The sequence below is a fragment of the Saccopteryx bilineata genome, chromosome 3 (genome assembly GCF_036850765.1).
Source record: "Saccopteryx bilineata isolate mSacBil1 chromosome 3, mSacBil1_pri_phased_curated, whole genome shotgun sequence".
Lineage (NCBI taxonomy): Eukaryota > Metazoa > Chordata > Mammalia > Chiroptera > Emballonuridae > Saccopteryx > Saccopteryx bilineata.
The window spans coordinates 279,716,954-279,736,541 of record NC_089492.1 but is presented as its reverse complement, the minus strand read 5'-3'; the positions used below and the strand labels follow the sequence as shown (position 1 = coordinate 279,736,541).

General features: G+C 41.9%; 1 protein-coding gene across 2 annotated transcripts in view; it reads left to right on the top strand.

The window, feature by feature from the left end:
• The first annotated feature begins 257 nt into the window (after positions 1–257).
• MICOS10 (mitochondrial contact site and cristae organizing system subunit 10) overlaps positions 258–19,588 on the top strand; it is a 34,938-nt gene continuing 15,607 nt past the window's right edge. For both annotated transcript variants that reach the window (XM_066270268.1, XM_066270269.1), the window contains exon 1: positions 258–413. In XM_066270268.1, the coding sequence (XP_066126365.1) occupies positions 350–413 (64 nt within the window). In that variant the 5' untranslated portion in view covers positions 258–349. The remainder of the gene's footprint in view (positions 414–19,588) is intronic.

The following is a 19,588-nucleotide window of genomic DNA, read 5'->3' as shown; positions in this document are numbered from 1 at the left end:
TGTGCCCTCACTTGCCTGAGATTTTTCATAGCCAACGTCGGGAGCTGGTGCGTAAAAAGGGCCTTTCAGACAGAGCTCTGAGTGCCACCTAGGAATCCAGTCGGCCTCGCAACCCTTAGGTAGGCGCGGCTCCAAGGTCAGGGTCACCTCGGGCCTCCCAGCAACTCGTCACCTTGACGACCAACTGAAAAAGACTGGAAAGGACGGAAGCAGTCAGATCATCTCGCGATATCTGTCATGCCGACGCCGGTCTTCCGGGCGTGGGAACCGCTGCCAGCTCTCGTGAGACTTGCCTGGAGTCGGCGCGCGGGGCCTGCGGTAAGGAGAGGTGGAGCACCAGGTGGAAAACATGTCGGACTCCGACCTCGGCAGGAAGTGGGACCGGTGCTTAGCGGATACGGTCGTCAAGATAGGTAAGGGTCTTCTCGCTCCGGGCTGGCCCCTCTGGAGTCGGGCCTCCAGCTCAAGGCTCCGCTGACCTGGAGGGCGGAAGGGAAGCTCCCTAAGAGGTGAGGCCGCCCGGCCTGTCCTAGCCCCTCCGGCCAGCGCGAGCTGCCCGAGCCCCGGCGGTAGGTCACTCGGGCGGCGGGGCACCGGGGCCGGGGGAACCTCGGCCGCGCTCGAGGGAGAGGAGTGGAGTTGCAGCCCCGAGGAGGTGGGGGTTGGGTTGGCAGGTGGCAGGAGAGGCGCTGAGCTCTTCGAGTGAAAAACGGTATGTAGGGCACAATATTGTGTCAGAGGCTCGAAAGGCTCCCTGGGGCCATGTCTCCCGCCCGCGGAGGGGAGCCTGGTTAGGAGGGCACATCCCACCCGAGATGAAGCAAAAGTACCTTCTAAAGAAGGTCATCGGAGCACGTTTCAGGCGCTGCCAGGCCCTAACGTGAGTTGCTGTCGTTGCCGAGTTGTAAGCTGATTAATGGGCGTCCGAGTAGTCTGGGGCCTGAAACCGGAGACACCGGGATGGTGATTTGGAATGAGAATTGCCCTGGAGAAGAAGGCATTGGCCACTTTGCAGTCCTTCATGTAACTCCGTGTGGCCTTTTAACATATGTCTGGGGGCGGTACACATCATGAAGGCACTGCAGGGAGGGAAGGGGAAAGAGGGAAATTCCTTTACTGAGTGAATACTAAGGACTACCTCGCGCAGGTCAGCATTGAGAGGCGAGGCTATTTGCCCAAGGTCTCATAAATGGCAAAGTTGAGAATTTATCCCAGGTTTTTTGGCTTTAAGGATCATGCTCTTTCTTCCATACTAATATTTATTAAAACAAATTTTGACACTTTTCTATGGCAATCTTAAGAGTATCCCTTGAGTGGAAATAGAGGAAAAGAGATAAGATTGCAAGCTCCATGAGAGCAGGGATGTTTTTGGTTTACTCACTGCTGTATCCTCAACCTCTGGAAGAGTGCTTAATAAAACTAGTTGAGAAGAGTGAATAAATGAAGTAATATATCACAGGTACCACTTCACCCTTGAATTCACTGCTTACCAGCTGTGTGATTATGGGCAAGTTATTTACCTTCTCTGTCATTTGTAAATTGGAAATAAAAATTATTACTACCTCACAGAGTTGTGACAAATAAGTGTATGTAAAGGCTTAAGTGTGAATCGCTTATTAAGAATGGGTTATTGCCCTGGCCGGTTGGCTCAGCGGTAGAGTGTCGGCCTAGCGTGGGGAGGACCCGGGTTCGATTTCCGGCCAGGGCACACAGGAGAAGCGCCCATTTGCTTCTCCACCCCTCCCCCTCTCCTTCCTCTCTGTCTCTCTCTTCCCCTCCCGCAGCCAAGGCTCCATTGGAGCAAAGATGGCCCGGGCGCTGGGGATGGCTCTGTGGCCGGCTCTGTGGCCTCTGCCTCAGGCGCTAGAGTGGCTCTGGTCGCAACATGGCGACGCCCAGGATGGGCAGAGCATCGCCCCCTGGTGGGCAGAGGGTCGCCCCATGGTGGGCGTGCCGGGTGGATCCCGGTCGGGCGCATGCGGGAGTCTGACTGTGACTGTCTCTCCCTGTTTCCAGCTTCAGAAAAATGGAAAAAAAAAAAAAAAAAAAAAAAAAAAAAGAATGGGTTATTTTGGAGAGAGAGTGACCACCTTCTTGTAAAGAGGAAGAGCCCATGTTGTAGCAGGGCAGGGAAGCCATGTGGAGGAGGCAGCCAAAATGGTGGAATGGTGAAGGAAAAGCCAGTTTGTGCAGGAGAAGGAGATAGGAAACAGAGAATACAAAGTGTAGACACTAAAATGGAGCACCAGGTGATCTTTTCTTAGAAGATGGAACATCTTCCCCCCTCCAAAAAGACAGACCAGTAGCACCTCCTGTCATGACAATCAGAAATGCGACCAGACATCACCCAGTGTCCCCTGGGAGGCAAAACTGGTCACAGAAGAGAACTAGTGCTTTATAGATAGAAGAGGCGTACTCTGGGCCCCAAAGCAGAATGCACGGACTGAAGAAGATGCTTCCTTCAATTATAACTGTGTGTATGTGCATGTGAGCATGTGTGTGTGTGTGTATCTCAGGGCTGCTTCACTGTATTTTGTGGTTCTCCAAACCAGAGACACATTCTGCCTGTGACTTGTGTTACTTAATACAGTGTCTAAAATCTGAGCCTGACTTAGTGACTATTCTCATTAAGAGAACTCTTCCTTATTCAAGAAATTTTTTCTCCACTTGATTTGGAGTTCTGTGGAAATTTAGCCACCCTCATTTTCTTTTAAGGTATGAAGTCATAAAAAATGTGTAAATACATGAGAACTCAAGACCTAAGCAATTGCATGTGTAGAAACTGAATGTTGATCGGGGGTTCAGAGACCAAGTTCACTTTTCCCTTAAAATCCCTATGAAATACTAATTTCTGTGCTTATCATTGGTCTGTTCAAGTCACTTAAAACCATAAAACATCACATCTGAAATGGACCCTAGCCATGTTTTAGTCCAAACTTTTTGTTTTTGCAGATGTAGAAACTGAGACCCAGAGAGCTTATATGACCTTCTCAATAGGTCAGAGTGAGAGTTAAAGGGAGTGTCTCAATGTACTATACTCTGCCCCCACACCCTTGCTTAATAAATAAAATGTAATTATAAAAAAAAAAAAGAATGGGTTATTTTGGAAGTGATCAAAGAAATACACAGTTTTTTTTGCTTGACCTGTGGTGGCGCAGTGGATAAAGCGTCGACCTGGAATGCTGAGGTCACCGGTTCAAAACCCTGGGCTTGCCTTGTCGGGGCACATGTGGGAGTTGATGCTTCCTGCTCCTCCCTCCCCCTTCTCTCTCACTCACTCTCTCTCCTCTCTAAAAATTAATAAAAAAATTAAAATTAAAAAAAAGAAATACACAATTTTTATTAATGTTAACAGCTTACATTTAAGAGAGAAGATTTAATATCTAGATATGAAATACCACAGTAATTATTAGATAGCATGGAGTAGTTAAGAATGGAGGCAGAGATGAATTTAAAATCACCCATTCTCACTCTTCACCCCTATACTTAGTAGTTTTGTAGCTGTGGGTAAGGTCTCTTCCTTAAATGAGAATAAAGAGACAGATTTACCTAAAAGGATTACAAAGAGTGAAAGTCAGAAAAGTTCACAAGATACTTAACGTAGTATCTATATATTTAATAAATGCTGGTTGTACTAATTGATATTAATGTTGTTTTGTCAGTGATGATTATGTGAGACATTGTTTAGTGTCATTGTCATTCATGAGTGGGACATTGGTGGGGGGTATGGCATACATAGGTGAAATAATTAAATGAGGCACGGTGATGTATGATTACAGATAAAAATGAAAATGAATGATTCAGACCCTTTTTGCTATAGTGCTATTATAAATCAAGTAGTTCATCCAGTTAAGAGTTTACAAGGGAAATGGGCCTTCAGCTGACCTTTGGAGAAAGACTTGGACTTGGATAGTCAGGCAGGATAGAAGAATTTGAGCAGAGGCCTAGTTGAACTTACGTAGTGGAGGAAATTGAAGCATGTAAGTAAAGGTTAAGTAGCTAAAAGTGGAGGAGCTGGGTTAGAATCCAGGCATTGTGATTTCAGCACCACTGTTCCCTAAAGAAGGCTGATTTGGGCAGAGTCAGGACTGTGAAACATCTTGGAGAGCTTCCACTTTGTCTTTAAGGCTTTTGAGTCACCTTTGGCTTTTTCACATGCATTCAGTATATCCAAATGCCTCTATCTTACATGAAATCTATTATTACTTTCTGCTTCCAGAGCTCATTACATGTAGGCTGGAGGGGAATCATGGATGGTTTTAAACAAATATTTATTGAGCTCCGGGCCAGTCAGTAGGCAAATAGAAAAGCAGAAGGCATTTCACTGCTCTCAACAGGGAATTGATATGATATTACAAAATTTTCATATGATTGTTCTGGCAGTGTTTTACTCAGAACAAATTTAGAGCAGAGGAGACAGACAGTACTGTAAATGTGAGGTGATAAAAGTCTGAACTCTTAGACCGGAAAGGAATATTTGAGAAACTCCAGACTTTGCCCCCTGTTTATATTATGGAAATAGTATAACCCACTTCCTAGGCTAGCACAGTGACAACATAGTAGGAACGCAAATGCTGGGTTTTTTTTTTTTTTTTTATTTTCTCACCAATTGATTATCTTAGCCTCATCTTTATTTCTCATCAAGATGACTCCAGGGTTAGAGCTTGGGTAAGTGGTAACGCCATTCACCAGAATTTGGAAGTAAAACAGGAGGGGGGGTGTGTGTGTGCCCTTCATTGATACTAAATAACGTATAGGATTTAGTAAGGCAGTAGTGAGACTATGGGGAGAAAAATGGTTATGATTTTGGTTGCTTTTCTGCTTACATAGTTGAATTTGAGAATGATAATAGAGAAGTTGAAAGGGGGTTTTTAGGCCTTGGCCAGTTGGCTCAGTGGATAGAGCGTTGGCCTGGTGTGTGGATGTCCTGGGTTTGATCCTCAGTCAGGGAACAGATGAAAAACGACCATCTGTTTCTCTTCTCCTCTGTCTCCTCTTCTCTCTTCCCCTCTCTTTCCTTCTTCTCTCTCTCTTCCCCTCTCTTAGCCAGTGGCTCAGTTGCTTTGAGTGTGGCAGGGGGCACTGAGGATAGCTCAGTTGTTTCGAACATTGGCCCCAGGTGTGGGTTGCCAAGTGGATCCCTGTTGGGGCGCATGCAGGAGTCTTTTTATTTCCCCTCCTCTCACTTAAACAAAAAAATGGGGGGGGGTAATTTTGAGCAGTGAGCTAAGTTCAGATTTTGAGGTGGTTGTCCCTTTAGTGATAGAGATAGAGCATAAGAGAAGCATGGGAGGCTTTATTTAGTCTGAATGGCCTATGAGACTATGGCGATGGACTCTTTCGTGTAGTGAGTGTTATTAGTTCCTGTTCCTTAAAGCAGTGAGGAAATAGGACTTTTTAAACCGCTTTGGCTATGTGCTTTTCTGGTACTTCTGAAGGGAATGGAGACTTGAAATGGCAGCCTGTCAAAAGACAGATAGAGGTTTTCTTTGTGTTTTTTTCTTTTTTCTTTTTTAGAAGATTAAAGCAGGGAAGAAAGGGATATGCTATATTTTGATAATTTTATACTTGCTACCTTGATAGAGATGGGAAGCCAAGGTGAAAGGACAGCTCCCTCTGTGAGCACTTCTCTGGCTAAAGCCTTGTTCTTTCCCCACTGGTTTGCTGAAAAAGTGACTATTTTAATTGCTCATGTTTGGCTTCGATGTTGCACAGATGAGTTAAATAGTTCTTGTAGGCATGTACTTGAGGCAGTGGGTTTTGTTTTTGTTTTGTTTGGGTTTTTTTTGTTTCTTTTTTTCTCGAAGTTAGAAGCAGGGAAGCAGTCAGATAGACTCCCGCATGAGCCCTACTGGGATCCACCTGGCATGCCCACCAGGGGGTGATGCTCTGCCCATCTGGGGCATTGCTCTGTTGTAGCCGGAGCCATTCTAGCGTCTGAGGTGCCATGGAACCATCCTTAGCGCCCAGGCCAACTCTGCTCCAACGGAGCCTTGACTGCAGGAGGGGAAGAGAGAGATAGAGAGGAAGGAGAAGGGGGAAGGGTGGAGAAGCAGATGGGTGCTTCTCCTGTGTGCCCTGGCCGGGAATTGAACCCAGTACTTCCACACGCAGGGCCGATGCTCTACCACTGAGCCAACTGGCCAGGGCCTTGTTTGTTTGTTTGTTTGTTTGTTTTTGAGAGAGAAGAAAGGGGGGGAGAGAGAGAGATGGAGAAATATCAACTTGTTGTTCCAAGTAGTTGTGCACTCATTAATTGCTTTTCATACTTTTTCTGATCTGAGCTCGAACTGGTGACCTTGGTGATCTGTAACAATGCTCTTTCAACCACATCATTGGCCAGAGATAGGCAGTGGTTCTTTTAAAACGTGTTCTACAAGGATCTCTTACTCTAAGGCTTGAGTAATACTTTTTTTTTTTTTAAACAGAGATAGAGAGAAGGATAGATAGGGACAGACAGGAATGGAGAGAGATGAGAAGCATCAATCATCAGTTTTTTGCTACACCTTCGTTGTTCATTGATTGTTTTCTCATATGCACCTTGACTGTGGGCCTTCAGCAGACTGAGTAGCCCCTTGCTCAAGCCAGTGACCTTGGGTCCAAGCTGGTGAGCTTTGCTCAAACCAGATGAACCCGCGCTCAAGCTGGCGACCTCGGGGTCTTGAACCTGAGTCCTCCGCTCTATCCACTGCGCCACTGCCTGGTCAGGCTTGAGTAATATCTTAATAGAAAGTTCTCATATGATTTGGTCCTTTAGTAGGAAGAGATATATTTATTTATAAATACCCTTCCCTCTTCCTTTGCTATCTTAAGAAAAGCAGTTCTATTAATTTGATTATCTTTGAAAAATGAGGGTGACTTTAGGGAGAGAAAGTGTGTTTCCATAGACTCTGTAATACCCAGTTACGGATATTAAGACTCTAGTTCAGTTCATTGTTTTTCATATTTTATTTTTCACCTATAAACTGGACTAAGTCCTGAATTTTTCTAGTTTCCTTAAATATTTGGCTATATCCCTCTGAACTAATGTTTCATTTTTTTTCCTATCCTTGGACTTGGAATTGTTAAGAACTAAAACTTTTCTGAGCCTTGGAATTGCAAATTGCAGCTAAAGGACATAATATAAACCTAAGAAGAATTGCCACAACAGCTCATACTTAAGCCGTCTCGGTTTCAATGCAGTGTGAGCCATGCAGAATTCACTGGAACACCTAATGGCATTGTCAGGGCCCTTCAAACTGCAGACGAGGAGGCTCTGTTAGGTAGTCACTGCCAGCCTTCATTCAGCAGAAACTCGTAGCCTTACATCCAGAATCTTCTTGACTGACAGCCTTACGGAATCAGAAACTGGTTTATAATTTGCTCTGATCATTAATCTTTTTTTTTCTTCATACCTGATTGCTTGCATACACACTATAGGCCTCACTTTGGGAGCTCAGGGGCATCACCACCTCCTGAAATGAGACTCAACACATTTAACTGAACTGACTTACTCTCAGAGCTGAATGATTGAATCAGTGAAATTTGGAGCAATCTATCAACTTAGTTTCTGGAATGGGAAACTTTATTATTTAAAGTTTCAAAGGCAGGACTGAAGGGACCAAAATTATGCCACCCTAAAGCTCATTTTTGGGATATTGATTTTAAGCTTTTTATTAAGAAACAAAGGACTCAGAACCTTTGACCCTTCCCTTTTTTAGGCCCAAGAGATTCAAACAGAAAAATCTGCTTCAGGAAGGAGACCTTAGGATGCTGCCTTAGCCTAATTTGAATTGCTATTGATATAAGTATGGTAGTACAAGAGGGCTTCAGGTGGGTGCTTGTTGGCTGGATGCCTCCTGTGTCCCACAGTTTCTGAGTCACCTAGTGGGACTATTCTAAGGATCTCATGTAAGTAGAATTGTAGAGTATTTGTCTTTTTCATACTGACATATTACTTTGTATAATGCCCTCAAGTTTCATTCATGTTGTAGCACATGTCAGAATTTCACTCCTTTTTTTTTTTTTTTACAGAGACAGAGAGTGAGTCAGAGAGAGGGATAGACAGGGACAGACAGACAGGAACAGAGAGAGATGAGAAGCATCAATCATTAGTTTTTCATTGTGCGTTGCAACACCTTAGTTGTTCATTGATTGCTTTCTCATATGTGCCTTGACCGCGGGCCTTCAGCAGACCAAGTAACCCCTTGCTGGAGCCAGCGACCTTGGGTTCAAGCTGGTGGGCTTTTGCTCAAACCAGATGAGCCCGCACTCAAGCTGGCAACCTCGGGGTCTCGAACCTGGGTCCTCTTAATCTCAGTCCGACGCTCTATCTACTGCGCCACCGCCTGGTCAGGCTCACTCCTTTTTAAGGCTGCATAATATTCATATGTGTGTATCACAGTTTTGTTAATTTATTTACCTGTCGATGGAGACTTAGGTTGCTTCCACATTTTAGCTATTGTGAATAATGGTGCTATGAACCATGGGTATACAACTACCTCTTGGAAACCTTACTTTTAATTTTTTTGGGTATATACCCAAAAGTGGAATTCTTGGGTTATATGTCAATTATATTTTTTAATTTTTTGAGGATCTGCCATACTGTTGTCCACAGCAGCTATACCATTTTACATTACTAGCAACAGTGCACAAAGGTCCCATTTTTCTCACATCTTTACCAATACTTATTTTCTTTCCTCTTTCCCTTTCTTCCTCCTCTTTCTTTTCTTCTTAAATTTTTTATTTTATTGATTGATTTTAGAGAGAGAAGAAGGGAGAGAGAAAGAAGGAAAAACATCGCTTTGTTGCTTTACTTATATATTCATTGGTTAATTCTTCTTTGTGTCCTAACTGGGGATTGAACCTGCAACCTTGACTTTTTAGGACAGTGCCCTAACCAACCAAGCTATCTGGTCAGGGCTCTCTTTCTTTTCTTGATGGTAGCTATCCTAATGGTGTGAGGTAGTATATCTTATTGTAGTTTTGGTTTGCATTTCACAAATGACTAAGGGTGTTGAGCATCTTTTCATGTGTTTATTGGTCATTTATTTATATTCCTTGGAGAATGTAAATTCAAGTTCATTTTTGAATCTTTTTTTGTTGTTTTTTTTTAGGAATTTTGGATATTAATCCTTTATTAGATATATGATTTGCAAATATTTTCTCCCATTATGTAGGATGCCTACATGATAGACAAAATTTTAAAAGTTTTCATGAAATCCAATTTGTCTATTTTTTCTTTGTTGCTTGTGCTTTTGATGTCTGAGCATGAAAAAAACCTCCGTGTCTCTTTTACCTCACATACAGTGCTTCTGACACCAGATGTGTGGGTTTTCCACACTAGGCAAGTCTCTGACACCAGCTGGGTGTCCTATAATTCAATTCGATTCTGACATTCATTAGAGTTAGCACAGACCCCACAGGTTAAAGTTCTGTCCCATAAGACTGCCCCCAGTTCAGATGCCAATCACAAGTCCAGATTGTTAACTGGGCTCTGAGTGATTGGCTCTGAATCACAGGTTCCCACAGCCCCCTCTTAGGATTCGATAATTTGCTAGATAGAATAGCTCATACAATTTAGGAAAGTAGTTTACTTACTAGATTACCAGTTTATTACCAAGGGTATTAAAGACTATGAATGAGCAGCCAGAAGAGATAGCTACATAGTGTGAGCTCCCAAAGAGGTCCCAAGAGCAGGAGCTCTGTTTCCGGAGAGTTGGGGTATACCACCTTCCTGGCACATAGATATGTTCACCAACCTGGCAGCTCTCAGAACCCCGAACTTTTGGGACTTTTATGGATGCTTTGTCACAGAAGTATCAGACATTAACTTAATTTCCAGCTCCTCTCCCCTTCTTGGAGAATGGGAGGTGGGGCTAAAAATTCCAAGCTTGGCTTGGTCTCTCTGGTGACCAGCCCACATTCTGAAGCTATCCAGGAGCTCACCAACTGTCTCATTAGAATGAAAAACACTCCTTCACCTAGGAAATTCCAAGGGCTTTAGGGACTCTATTCCAGGAACTGGGGACAAAGACCTACTCATATTTTTCCCTCCATAAGACTCACCTGACCATAAGATGCACCTAGGGTTTTAAGGAGGAAAATAAGAAAAAAATATTCTGAACCAAATGGTGTTGAAATATATACTAAAATATACCACAATAATATTTCAACAGTGAAACTCAACAGCAGTATTAACAACCATTAGCACTGTTATTAACAAATGAGAAGAGACTTTAATGTTCAAATACTCTTCTAGTTGTCTGGGAACCCACAGCAACTAAAAAAAAATGAACATTTGCTCCATAAGACACACGAGTATTTTCCCCTCCACTTTTGGGGGAAAAAAGTGCATCTTATGGAGCAAAAAATACAGTATCTATATATAAAAAAGATGGGTTTTTTCCTACTATTTTACAGTGTTGTATTCAAGAACTCATTGCTAAATCCAATGTAATGAAGCTTTTGCCCTATGTTTTCTTTAAGAGTTTTGTAGTTTTATGTTATACATATGGATCTTTGAGCCATATTGAGTTAATTTTTGTATATGATGGCAGGTAAAGAAGGATACAACTTCATTCTTTTGCATGTGGATATCCAGTTTTTCCAGTACCATTTATTGAAAAGACTGTCCTTTCTTCCATTGAATGGTCTTGGCACCCTTGTCAAAAGTCATTTGACATGTATGTAAGAGTTTCTTTCTGGGCTCTCTATTTTGTTCCATTAGTCTATATGCCTTTATGCCAGTATCACACTGTTCTGATTACTGTAGTAAATTCTGAAATCAGGAAGGTGAGTCTTCCAAGTTTGTTCTTTTTAAAAAATATTTATTGATTTTGAAGACACAGGAGTGGGGGGAGAGAAGTGAAAACTCATAGTTGCTTCACCTTAGTTGCTCATTGATTGCTTATCTTATGTGCCTTGACCAGGCAAGCACAGGATCTCGAACCGGTGACCTCAGCATTTCATGTTGACACTTTATCCACTGCGCCACCACAAGCCGGGCAGGGTTTGTTCTTTTCAAGATTATTTTCGACTCTTCAGGGTCCCTTGTTTCCATATGAATTTTAGGCTGGATTTTATGTTTCTGCAAAAATATGTCATGGATTTCTTTTTTTTTTTTAATTATTTGTTGATTTAGAGAGAGTAAGGGAGAGAGCGGGAGAGAGAAACATCAATTTGTTTTCCACTTATTTATGCATTCATTGGTTGATTGTTTTGTGTGCCCTGACCAGGGATCAAACCTTGGTATACTGGGACAATGCTCTAAGCAACTGAGCCACCTGACCAGGGCTGTCATGGGATTTCAATAGGGATTGCATTGAATCTTTAATTCACTTTGAATAGTATAGACATCTGTTAACAAATAATATTCTATGGTATGGATATATACCACATTTTATCCATTTATCAGCTAATAGACATTTATGTTTTCACATTTGCCTATTATGAATTATGCTGCTACTATCAAGTGTACAAGTTTTTATGTGGACATATGTTTTAATTTCTCTTGGATATGTAACTAGGAGTGGAATTGCTGGGTTGTATGGCAGCTCTTTGTGTAGCATTGGGAAAAACCACTGAACGTTAAGCTGAAGAGTGACGTTGAATTTAGAAAGATCACTGACGTTGCACAAGGAGAATTGAGTTGGAAAGGAAGTTGGAAATGAAGACAGAGAGATGGGTTAGTATATTATGGCAAAATCATGCCACAGAGGATCAAATGAGAGGAAACCAGAAATAAGATGAGGGCAGGTGTGGAATGGAGACAGAAGTAATGGTGATGGTACAGTGATAATATTCACAGAACTTGAAATGCAGGCTCATGAGCAGGAGGAGTCAACAGTGCTGCCAAGCCTTTGTAAATGGAGAAAGGTGTTGTGGTTGACCAATAAGAGAGGCAGGAGTGGGGAGCCCAAGTAACATTTTACCATTTATTAATTTCTGGTATGTCTTGAGACAGAGCGTTGGTTGTATGCAGCTCAGTCAACAGGATGAAAGTTACTGTTTTGCCATACATTCATCCTCTTGAAAAGAGATTGGCTTTGTTCCCCGTTAAGAAAGTAGGACAAGCCTGACCAAGCAGTGATGCAGTGGATAGAGCATTGGACTGGGACATGGAAGACCCAGGTTTGAAACCCTGAGGTCACCGTCTTGAGTGCGTGCTCATCTGGCTTGAGTACAAGGTTGCTGGCTTGAGCATGGGATCATAGACATGACCCCATGGTTGCTGGCTTGAACCTAAGGTCGCTGGCTTGAGCAAAGGGTCACTTGCTCTGCTGTAGCCCCACCCCCAGGTCAAGGCACATATGAGAAAGCAATCAATGAACAACTAAGAAGCTGCAATGAAGAATTGATGCTTCTCATCTCTCTCCCTTCCTGTTTGTCCCTCTCTATTTCTCTCTCTGACTCTATCTCTGTCAAAGAAAAAGAAAGAAAATAGGATATTAAATGCCTTAGTAGCTGACCTGCCTTAGCATTAAATGGCAGATTTTGTGTGTTCATCCATTAATCAATTAAGTGTAGTTAAACTGATTGTTTCAGGCCTTTATTATTATTATTATTATTATTTTTTTTTTTTTTTACAGAGTCAGGGAGAGGGACAGATAGGGACAGACAGAATGGAGAGAGATGAGAAGCATCAATCATCAGTTTTTTGTTGCGACACCTTAATTGTTCATTGATTGCTTTCTCATATGTGCTTTGACTGTGGGACTTCAGCAGACTGAGCAACCCCTTGCTCGAGCCAGCGACCTTGGGTCCAAGCTGGTGAGCTTTGCTCAAACCAGATGAGCCTGCGCTCAAGCTGACTACCTTGGGGTCTTGAACCCAGGTCCTCCGCATCCCAGTTCAGCGCTCTATCCACTGCGCCACCACCTGGTCAGGCTCAGGCCATTTTAATGTTAAAAAATACTACACTGAAAGAGGCCTTGAATAAAGTCATGGAAAAAGAAACCAAATTGTTGTTTTCCTTTAAGAATCTGTTCATCTGATAAATGTGGGTTACCACAAAGTATTGGTGGCTCACCAAAAATTGCCTTTTGATGGCCTGTGTTTGCAAACTGATACCTCGCCGTTTCAGTGAGTGATATCAATTAGACTAAACTAAAATACTTCAAAGGTTCTGGTTGTTTATAGGTTTGGGTTTCAAATTAGTACATGTTAATTGTTGAATTAGTAGCCATGTTTTGTTTGTTATATGTATTACTAAAACATATAGTGGTCATATATATTCCTAAACAATTACAAAATATTTTTCCATTTGCAGAAGTAGTATATGAATAATGGAACATTGTGATCTTGCTAGAGGAGAGTTTTCTGTTAGTGTTATAGAAAATGTAATTAGGCACTATATGGAACTTGAAAACATTTAAATTTTTGTCTGGCTGTGGTTTTATGCTTTCCTAAAATGTGGGCTGAAAGAGTTTATTAGTAAATATGCTGAATTGCTTTCTCTGGCAAGTGCATTTTAGTGTTGAATCCAAGTAAAAATACAAATATTTACTTATAAAAGTCATTTGGTGTGGTAATATTTTTACTACAGCCATTGACCCACTAGTGAAATGTTAGGACACTGCTGGATTGGATCCTGTTTATTTAAAGACCGAGAGAGGGAAAGAGAGGAAACTAACATTAATTTAATGCCTGTTTGCCATCGCATTTGGTACACTAACATATTATCCCTTTTTTTACTCTCCTAGCAACTAAGTGAGGAAGTTTATCTCTGTTTTTTCCAGCAAGAAAAATATATTTATAGAAATTGAGAAGCTGATTTTAAACTCTATGTGAAAATGTAAAATAGCCTGACCTATGGTTATGCAGTGGATCAAGTGTCAACCTGGAACCCTGAGGTCGCTGATTTGAAACTGTTCTTTGCCTGGTCGCTGCACATATGGAAGCTAATGCTTCCTGCTCTCCTCCCCTCCAAAATGAATAAATAAAATCTAAAAAAATAAAAGAAAATTCTTAGGAAAATAAAAAATGTAAAATAGCCAAAGTAATTTTGAAAAAGAAAAACCAAGTTGGAGAAATATTATCTGGTTTCAAGACTTACTGTAAAGCTACAGTAAATAAGACAGCGTAGTATTGAAGAAGGGATACACACACACATCAGTGGAGTCAGGTGGTGTCTGGAAATAGACCCATAAGTATATAGTTAGTTTATTTTTGGCAAAGATGCCAAGTCAGTTAATGGGGAAAGTAAAGTCTTTTCAACAAATTGTGCTAGAATCACTGGGGATCCATATAGAGAAAAATTTCTACCATCTGTAAAAATTGACTCCAAAGGGTCACAGACCTAAATGCGAAAGCCAAAACTATAAAACCTCCAGAAGAGCCTGGCTTGTGGCGGCGCAGTGGGTGGAGCGTTGACCTGAAACACAGGTCGCTGGTTTGAGGCCCTGGGCTTGCCTGGTCAAGGCACATACAACAAGCAAGCAATGAATAGCTAAAGTGAAGCAACAATGAGTTGATACTTCTCGCACCCCTCCCTCTCTCTCTTCTCTCTGTAAAATCAGTAAATTTAAAAAAACCCAAAACACTATTTATTGATTTTAGCAAGAGAGGAAGGATGGGAGGGGCATCAGCCTGTTCCCGTACATTCCCTGATTGGAGGTTGAACCAGCAGCCTCTGCGCTTTGGGACACTGCTCTAACCAACTGAGCTATCCAGCCAGGACAATAAATAAAATCTTAAAAAAGATATTTATATAAAAATTTTAAAACCTCCAGAAAAAAACAAGAGAAAAATATTTGTGACCTTGAGTTCAGAAAAGATATTTTAGGTCACAAAAAGCAAAAATTTACAAAGAAAAAAATTGACATGCTGGATTTGATCAAAATTGACAATTTTGCTCTTTGCCTCGCCTGTGGTGGCACAGAGATAGAGTGTCGACCTGGAACAAGGAGGTCACTCGTTTGAAACCCTGGGTTTGCTTGGTTAAGGCAAGTTGATACTTCCTGCTCCTCTCCACCTTTCTCTCTAAAGTCAATAAATTAAAAACAAACAAAAAGGACGTGCTGTGATTCAGCAATCTTGAGAATAGAAAACAAAGTGGAAAGTATCACACTTCCTGATCTCAAGCTACACTACGGGGCCAGAGTAATCAAAACAGCCTGCTACTGGCGTAAGAGCAGGTACACAGATCATACAGAGCAATGGAACAGAACAGAGAACCATAGAAATAAACCCGCGCCTCAATTAATATTTGACAAAGGAGATAAGAGTATACAATGGAGTAAAGACAGTCTCTTCAATAATGTTGGGAAAATTGGACAGCTTTATGCAAAAAAAATGAAACCAGGCCACCAATTTACACCATGCATCATAATAAACTCAAAATGCATAAAAGATTTAAATATAAGTTGCAAAACCATAAAAATTTTAGAAGAAAACATAGGCAGTAGAGTCTCAGACATCTCTTATAGTAATATTTTTGCTGGTATTTCTCTTCAGGCAATTGAAACAAATGAAAAAATAAACTAAAAAGCTTTTGCACAACAAAGGAAACCAACAAAATGAAGACAACCGACTATGTGGAAGAACATCTTCGCTGATACATGCGACAAGGGGTTAATAGTTAATAACCAGCATTTATAAAGAACTTTTAAAACTCAACACCAGAAAGGCAAACAATCCAATTAAAAAATTCTCAAAGGATCTGAATAGACACTTCTCCAAAGAGTACATACAGATGGCTAATAGGCATATGAAAAAATACACCATCACTAATCATCAGAGAGATGCAAATTAAAACCACAGTGAGATTTCACCTCACACCTGTCAGAATGGTGCTCAGTAACAAAACAACACACAGTAAGTGCTGATGAGGGTGTGGAGAAAAAGAGAACCCTCCTACACTGGAGGGAATGCAGACTGGTGCAGTCACTGTGGAAAACAGAATAGATATTCCTCAGATGGTTAAAAATGAAACTACCTTGTGACTCAGCTATCCCTCTTCTATTAATATATCCTAAAAATCCCAAAACACTAATTCAGAAGAAGATATGCACCCTGTGTTCATTGTAGTGTTATTTACAATATCCAAGATGTGAAAACAGCCCAAGTGTCCATTGGTGGATGAACAGCTTTTTTTTAATCTAAAAAAGCTGTGGTACATTTACACAACAGAATACTATGTGGCTATAAAAAAGAAATAAATGTTACTGTTTATGATGGCCTGGATGGACCTGGAGATTATTATGCTAAGTGAAATAAGCCAGTCAGAGAAAGACAAGTACCGTATTATCTCACTTTTATGTGGAATCTAATGAACACAATAAACTAATGAACAAAATAGAAACAGAGGCGTGGACACATGGAACAGCTGGACAGCCATCAGAAGGAAGGGGGATGAGGGGGTTGGATGAAAGAAGGTGAAGGGATTAGCTAAAAAAACATTAATACGTAACACAGAGACACACCAGCAGGGTGGCATTAGTCAGGGAAAGGGGTGAGAAGGGTAGAGAGGGAAAATGGGGGCGGAAGCACACTTTGCATGGCATGATATAGTATATAGATGGTGTCATATTGAGTTGTACACTTGAAACTTGTATGTTTGGCCTGACCAGGCGGTAGCGCAGTGGATAGAGCATAGGACCGGGATGCGGAGGACCCAGGTTTGAGACCCCGAGGTCGCCAGCTTGAGCGCGGGCTCATCTGGCTTGAGCAAAAAGCCCACCAGCTCGAACCCAAGGTTGCTGGCTCCAGCAAGGGGTTACTCGGTCTGCTGAAGGCCCACGGTCAAGGCACATATGAGAAAGCAATCAATGAACAACTAAGTGTTCCAACGCGCAATGAAAAACTAATGATTGATGCTTCTCATCTCTCTCCATTCCTGTCAGTCTGTCCCTGTCTATCCCTCTCCCTGACTCACTCTCTGTCTCTGTAAAAAACAAAAACAAACAAAAAAGAAACTTGTATGTTTGGGTGAATCATGTCATCCCAATAAATTAAAAATAATTTTTTAAAAAATCTGGAAGAAAAGAAACAGAAAGCTGTCCTTGTTAATTATAAACTGAGAAGAGCAAGTTGTAGAACGTCATGTGTGATATATGATTTTATTTATATAAATGGACTGATAAACTTAATCCAAAATATCTCTTGGGAGTGATGATCTGCCGTTTTTATAATGTAAGCAAATAAATGAGAACAGTTTTTTTTTCAAGAAATGATTTACTGAGTTTGATTGGTTCCTACAGTTGAGGACTGTGAATACTCTTTATTTTTATTTTATTTATTTTTTGTATTTTTCTGAAGTTGGAAACCGGTAGGCAGTCAGACAGACTCCTGCATGCTCCCAACCGAGATCCACCCGGCAAGCCCACCAGGGGGTGATGCTCTGTTGCAACCAGAGCCATTCTAGCACCTGAGGCAGAGGCCATAGAGCCACCCCCAGCACCCGGGCCAACTTTGCTCCAGTGGAGCCTGGGCTGTGGGAGGGGAAGAGAGAGATAGAGAGGAAGGAGAGGGGGATGGGTGGAGAAGCAGATGGGCGCCTCTCCTGTGTGCCCTGGCCGGGAATCGAACCCAGGACTCCTGCACGCCAGGCTGACACTCTACCACTGAGCCAACCAGCCAGGGCATGTGAATACTCTTTAAATAAATGTTTTTGTGTGTGTTTTTTGTTGTTATTTAGTTTTGTTATTGAACAGTTTAGTAGTTTGAAGTGAAAATCCAACTTTGAAATTACATTGGTTTCTGTTAATGAAGTTTCTTATTGGTCAACAGGTTAAAGGGATGTATTTGTTCTTGGTGGATGTAATGTCCCATTGTTGTTTTCCTTAGATGGCTCCATTTTAATAACCTCCATGGATTCATAGACTTACAGAATGATAGATTATTAGAGCTGGAAGAAACCTTAGGGATTCATTTGGTTGGTTGGTTTTTAAATGTCTTCTGGAGTATCCTAGGGGTTGCCATTGGGTGGAGGTAGGCACAGAGAGGAAAGTGAAGGGAGGCTGAGTAAGTGATTTTCAGTCAGGCCTCTAACCCCTCTCCTTCCCCTGCCCCAACAGAGCAGCTCTGTTTTGATCTATTTCATTTACCTATTTTCAGTGTAATACAGGGTGGGGCGAAAGGAGGTATAGAGTTGTTTGTATGGAAAATAATAAATAATAATAGAATAAACTGTTTTGTGTACTCACAACTGTAAACCTACTTTTGCCAACCCTGTATTTTATTTGGAAAAATAATTTTATTGCTTTGGCAGGGAGAGCTGATAATCACTAATTTATTTCAACCCTCTGATTTCACAGATTTAGAAAATTGATGGCTGGGGAGGTTGAGCCATGCTCTTTCCTGGGTCCATTCGGATAGGGGGATTTGTTTAGAGCTTCTTTCTTTCTCTTTTGGATATTGGACAGATTTGTCCATGAGACTGCTGCTTTATAGGTCTTCTGATCCCAGCTCATAACTCTCCTCCTGGATTGACCCAGTCATTGGGGTCTCACACACGAGGTACACACATACACCCTCTCTATTCCCCTGCCACTGACTTTAAGATACTCTTTCTACTGAATGGGCTGGTTTGTGTATCAGCTGGAGACCGTCCCTAACTGAGAGGGCTATTTGGAATCATTGAACTTACATGTTATCACAAACACGAGCATTCATTTATCACCAGTTTTCAAAATATGCCCTCTAGAGCTCTAGAATTTATGGGTCCCCTCCAGCACAAGTATGAGGTTCAAGAGGGAGGTCCTGGGTGTTACTTGGATCCCTGAAGCAGAAGCTTAGTTCTTATCTGTTGAATGTACTGGGCTTCCACAGAAGAGTTCTCTGGAAGGAAGGCTTTCTCCTTGAAAGAAAGGGAACTGTGAGAAACGCTGATGTAGTGCAGCTTCTCCCTGCAAGGGCGAGGAGCTTGAGCACTATGTGGGGGAACAGTGGGGGACAGGGGCAAGAGGGCTGGGCCTGGAGCTGAGTGGGCTTGGGACAATTATTTGCCTCTCTGAGCCTCAGTTTCTTCATCTGTAAACTTGGAATGCAAACCCCTGTATGGTTCTGATGCGGCCCAGGCAGGAAAAGGTAATAGTTAAATGGATTTGAAAGCATTTTATAAATTGTAAACCCCTAGACTGGTGGTTCTCAACTGGAGATGATTGACCCCCCCATATCCCACCCCTGGAGACATTTGGCAATGTTTGGAGACATGTCATGGGTGCCATACTGGGGGATGGAGCACTGGGGGTGCTGCTGACATCTAGTGGGTAGGGGGCAGGGATACTGCTGAGCATCCTACAATGTATAGGACAGTACTAAAGAATTAGCCAGCCCGTAATAGCTGAGGCCCAGAAATCCTGCCCTAGGTAAATGTAACTTTTCCAAACTTCTTACCCCTGTGACTTCCCCCCCATAGCCCTTCAGACTAATACACAACACGGGAGTCATGTGTTCATACATGTGTGCACCTGCTCTGTCAGCAACTGACAATAAGATGGGAAACAAGGAAAAGAAAAAGGAACAAATAATAGGATGACTTTTTAAAAAGCATAGCTCATAATTTCAAGGTTGCTTTTTTTTTCTTTTTAAGATTTTTAAATTTATTGATTTAGAGAGAGAGAGAAAGGGGGAGTAGAGTAGGAAGTATCAACTTGTAGTAGTTGCT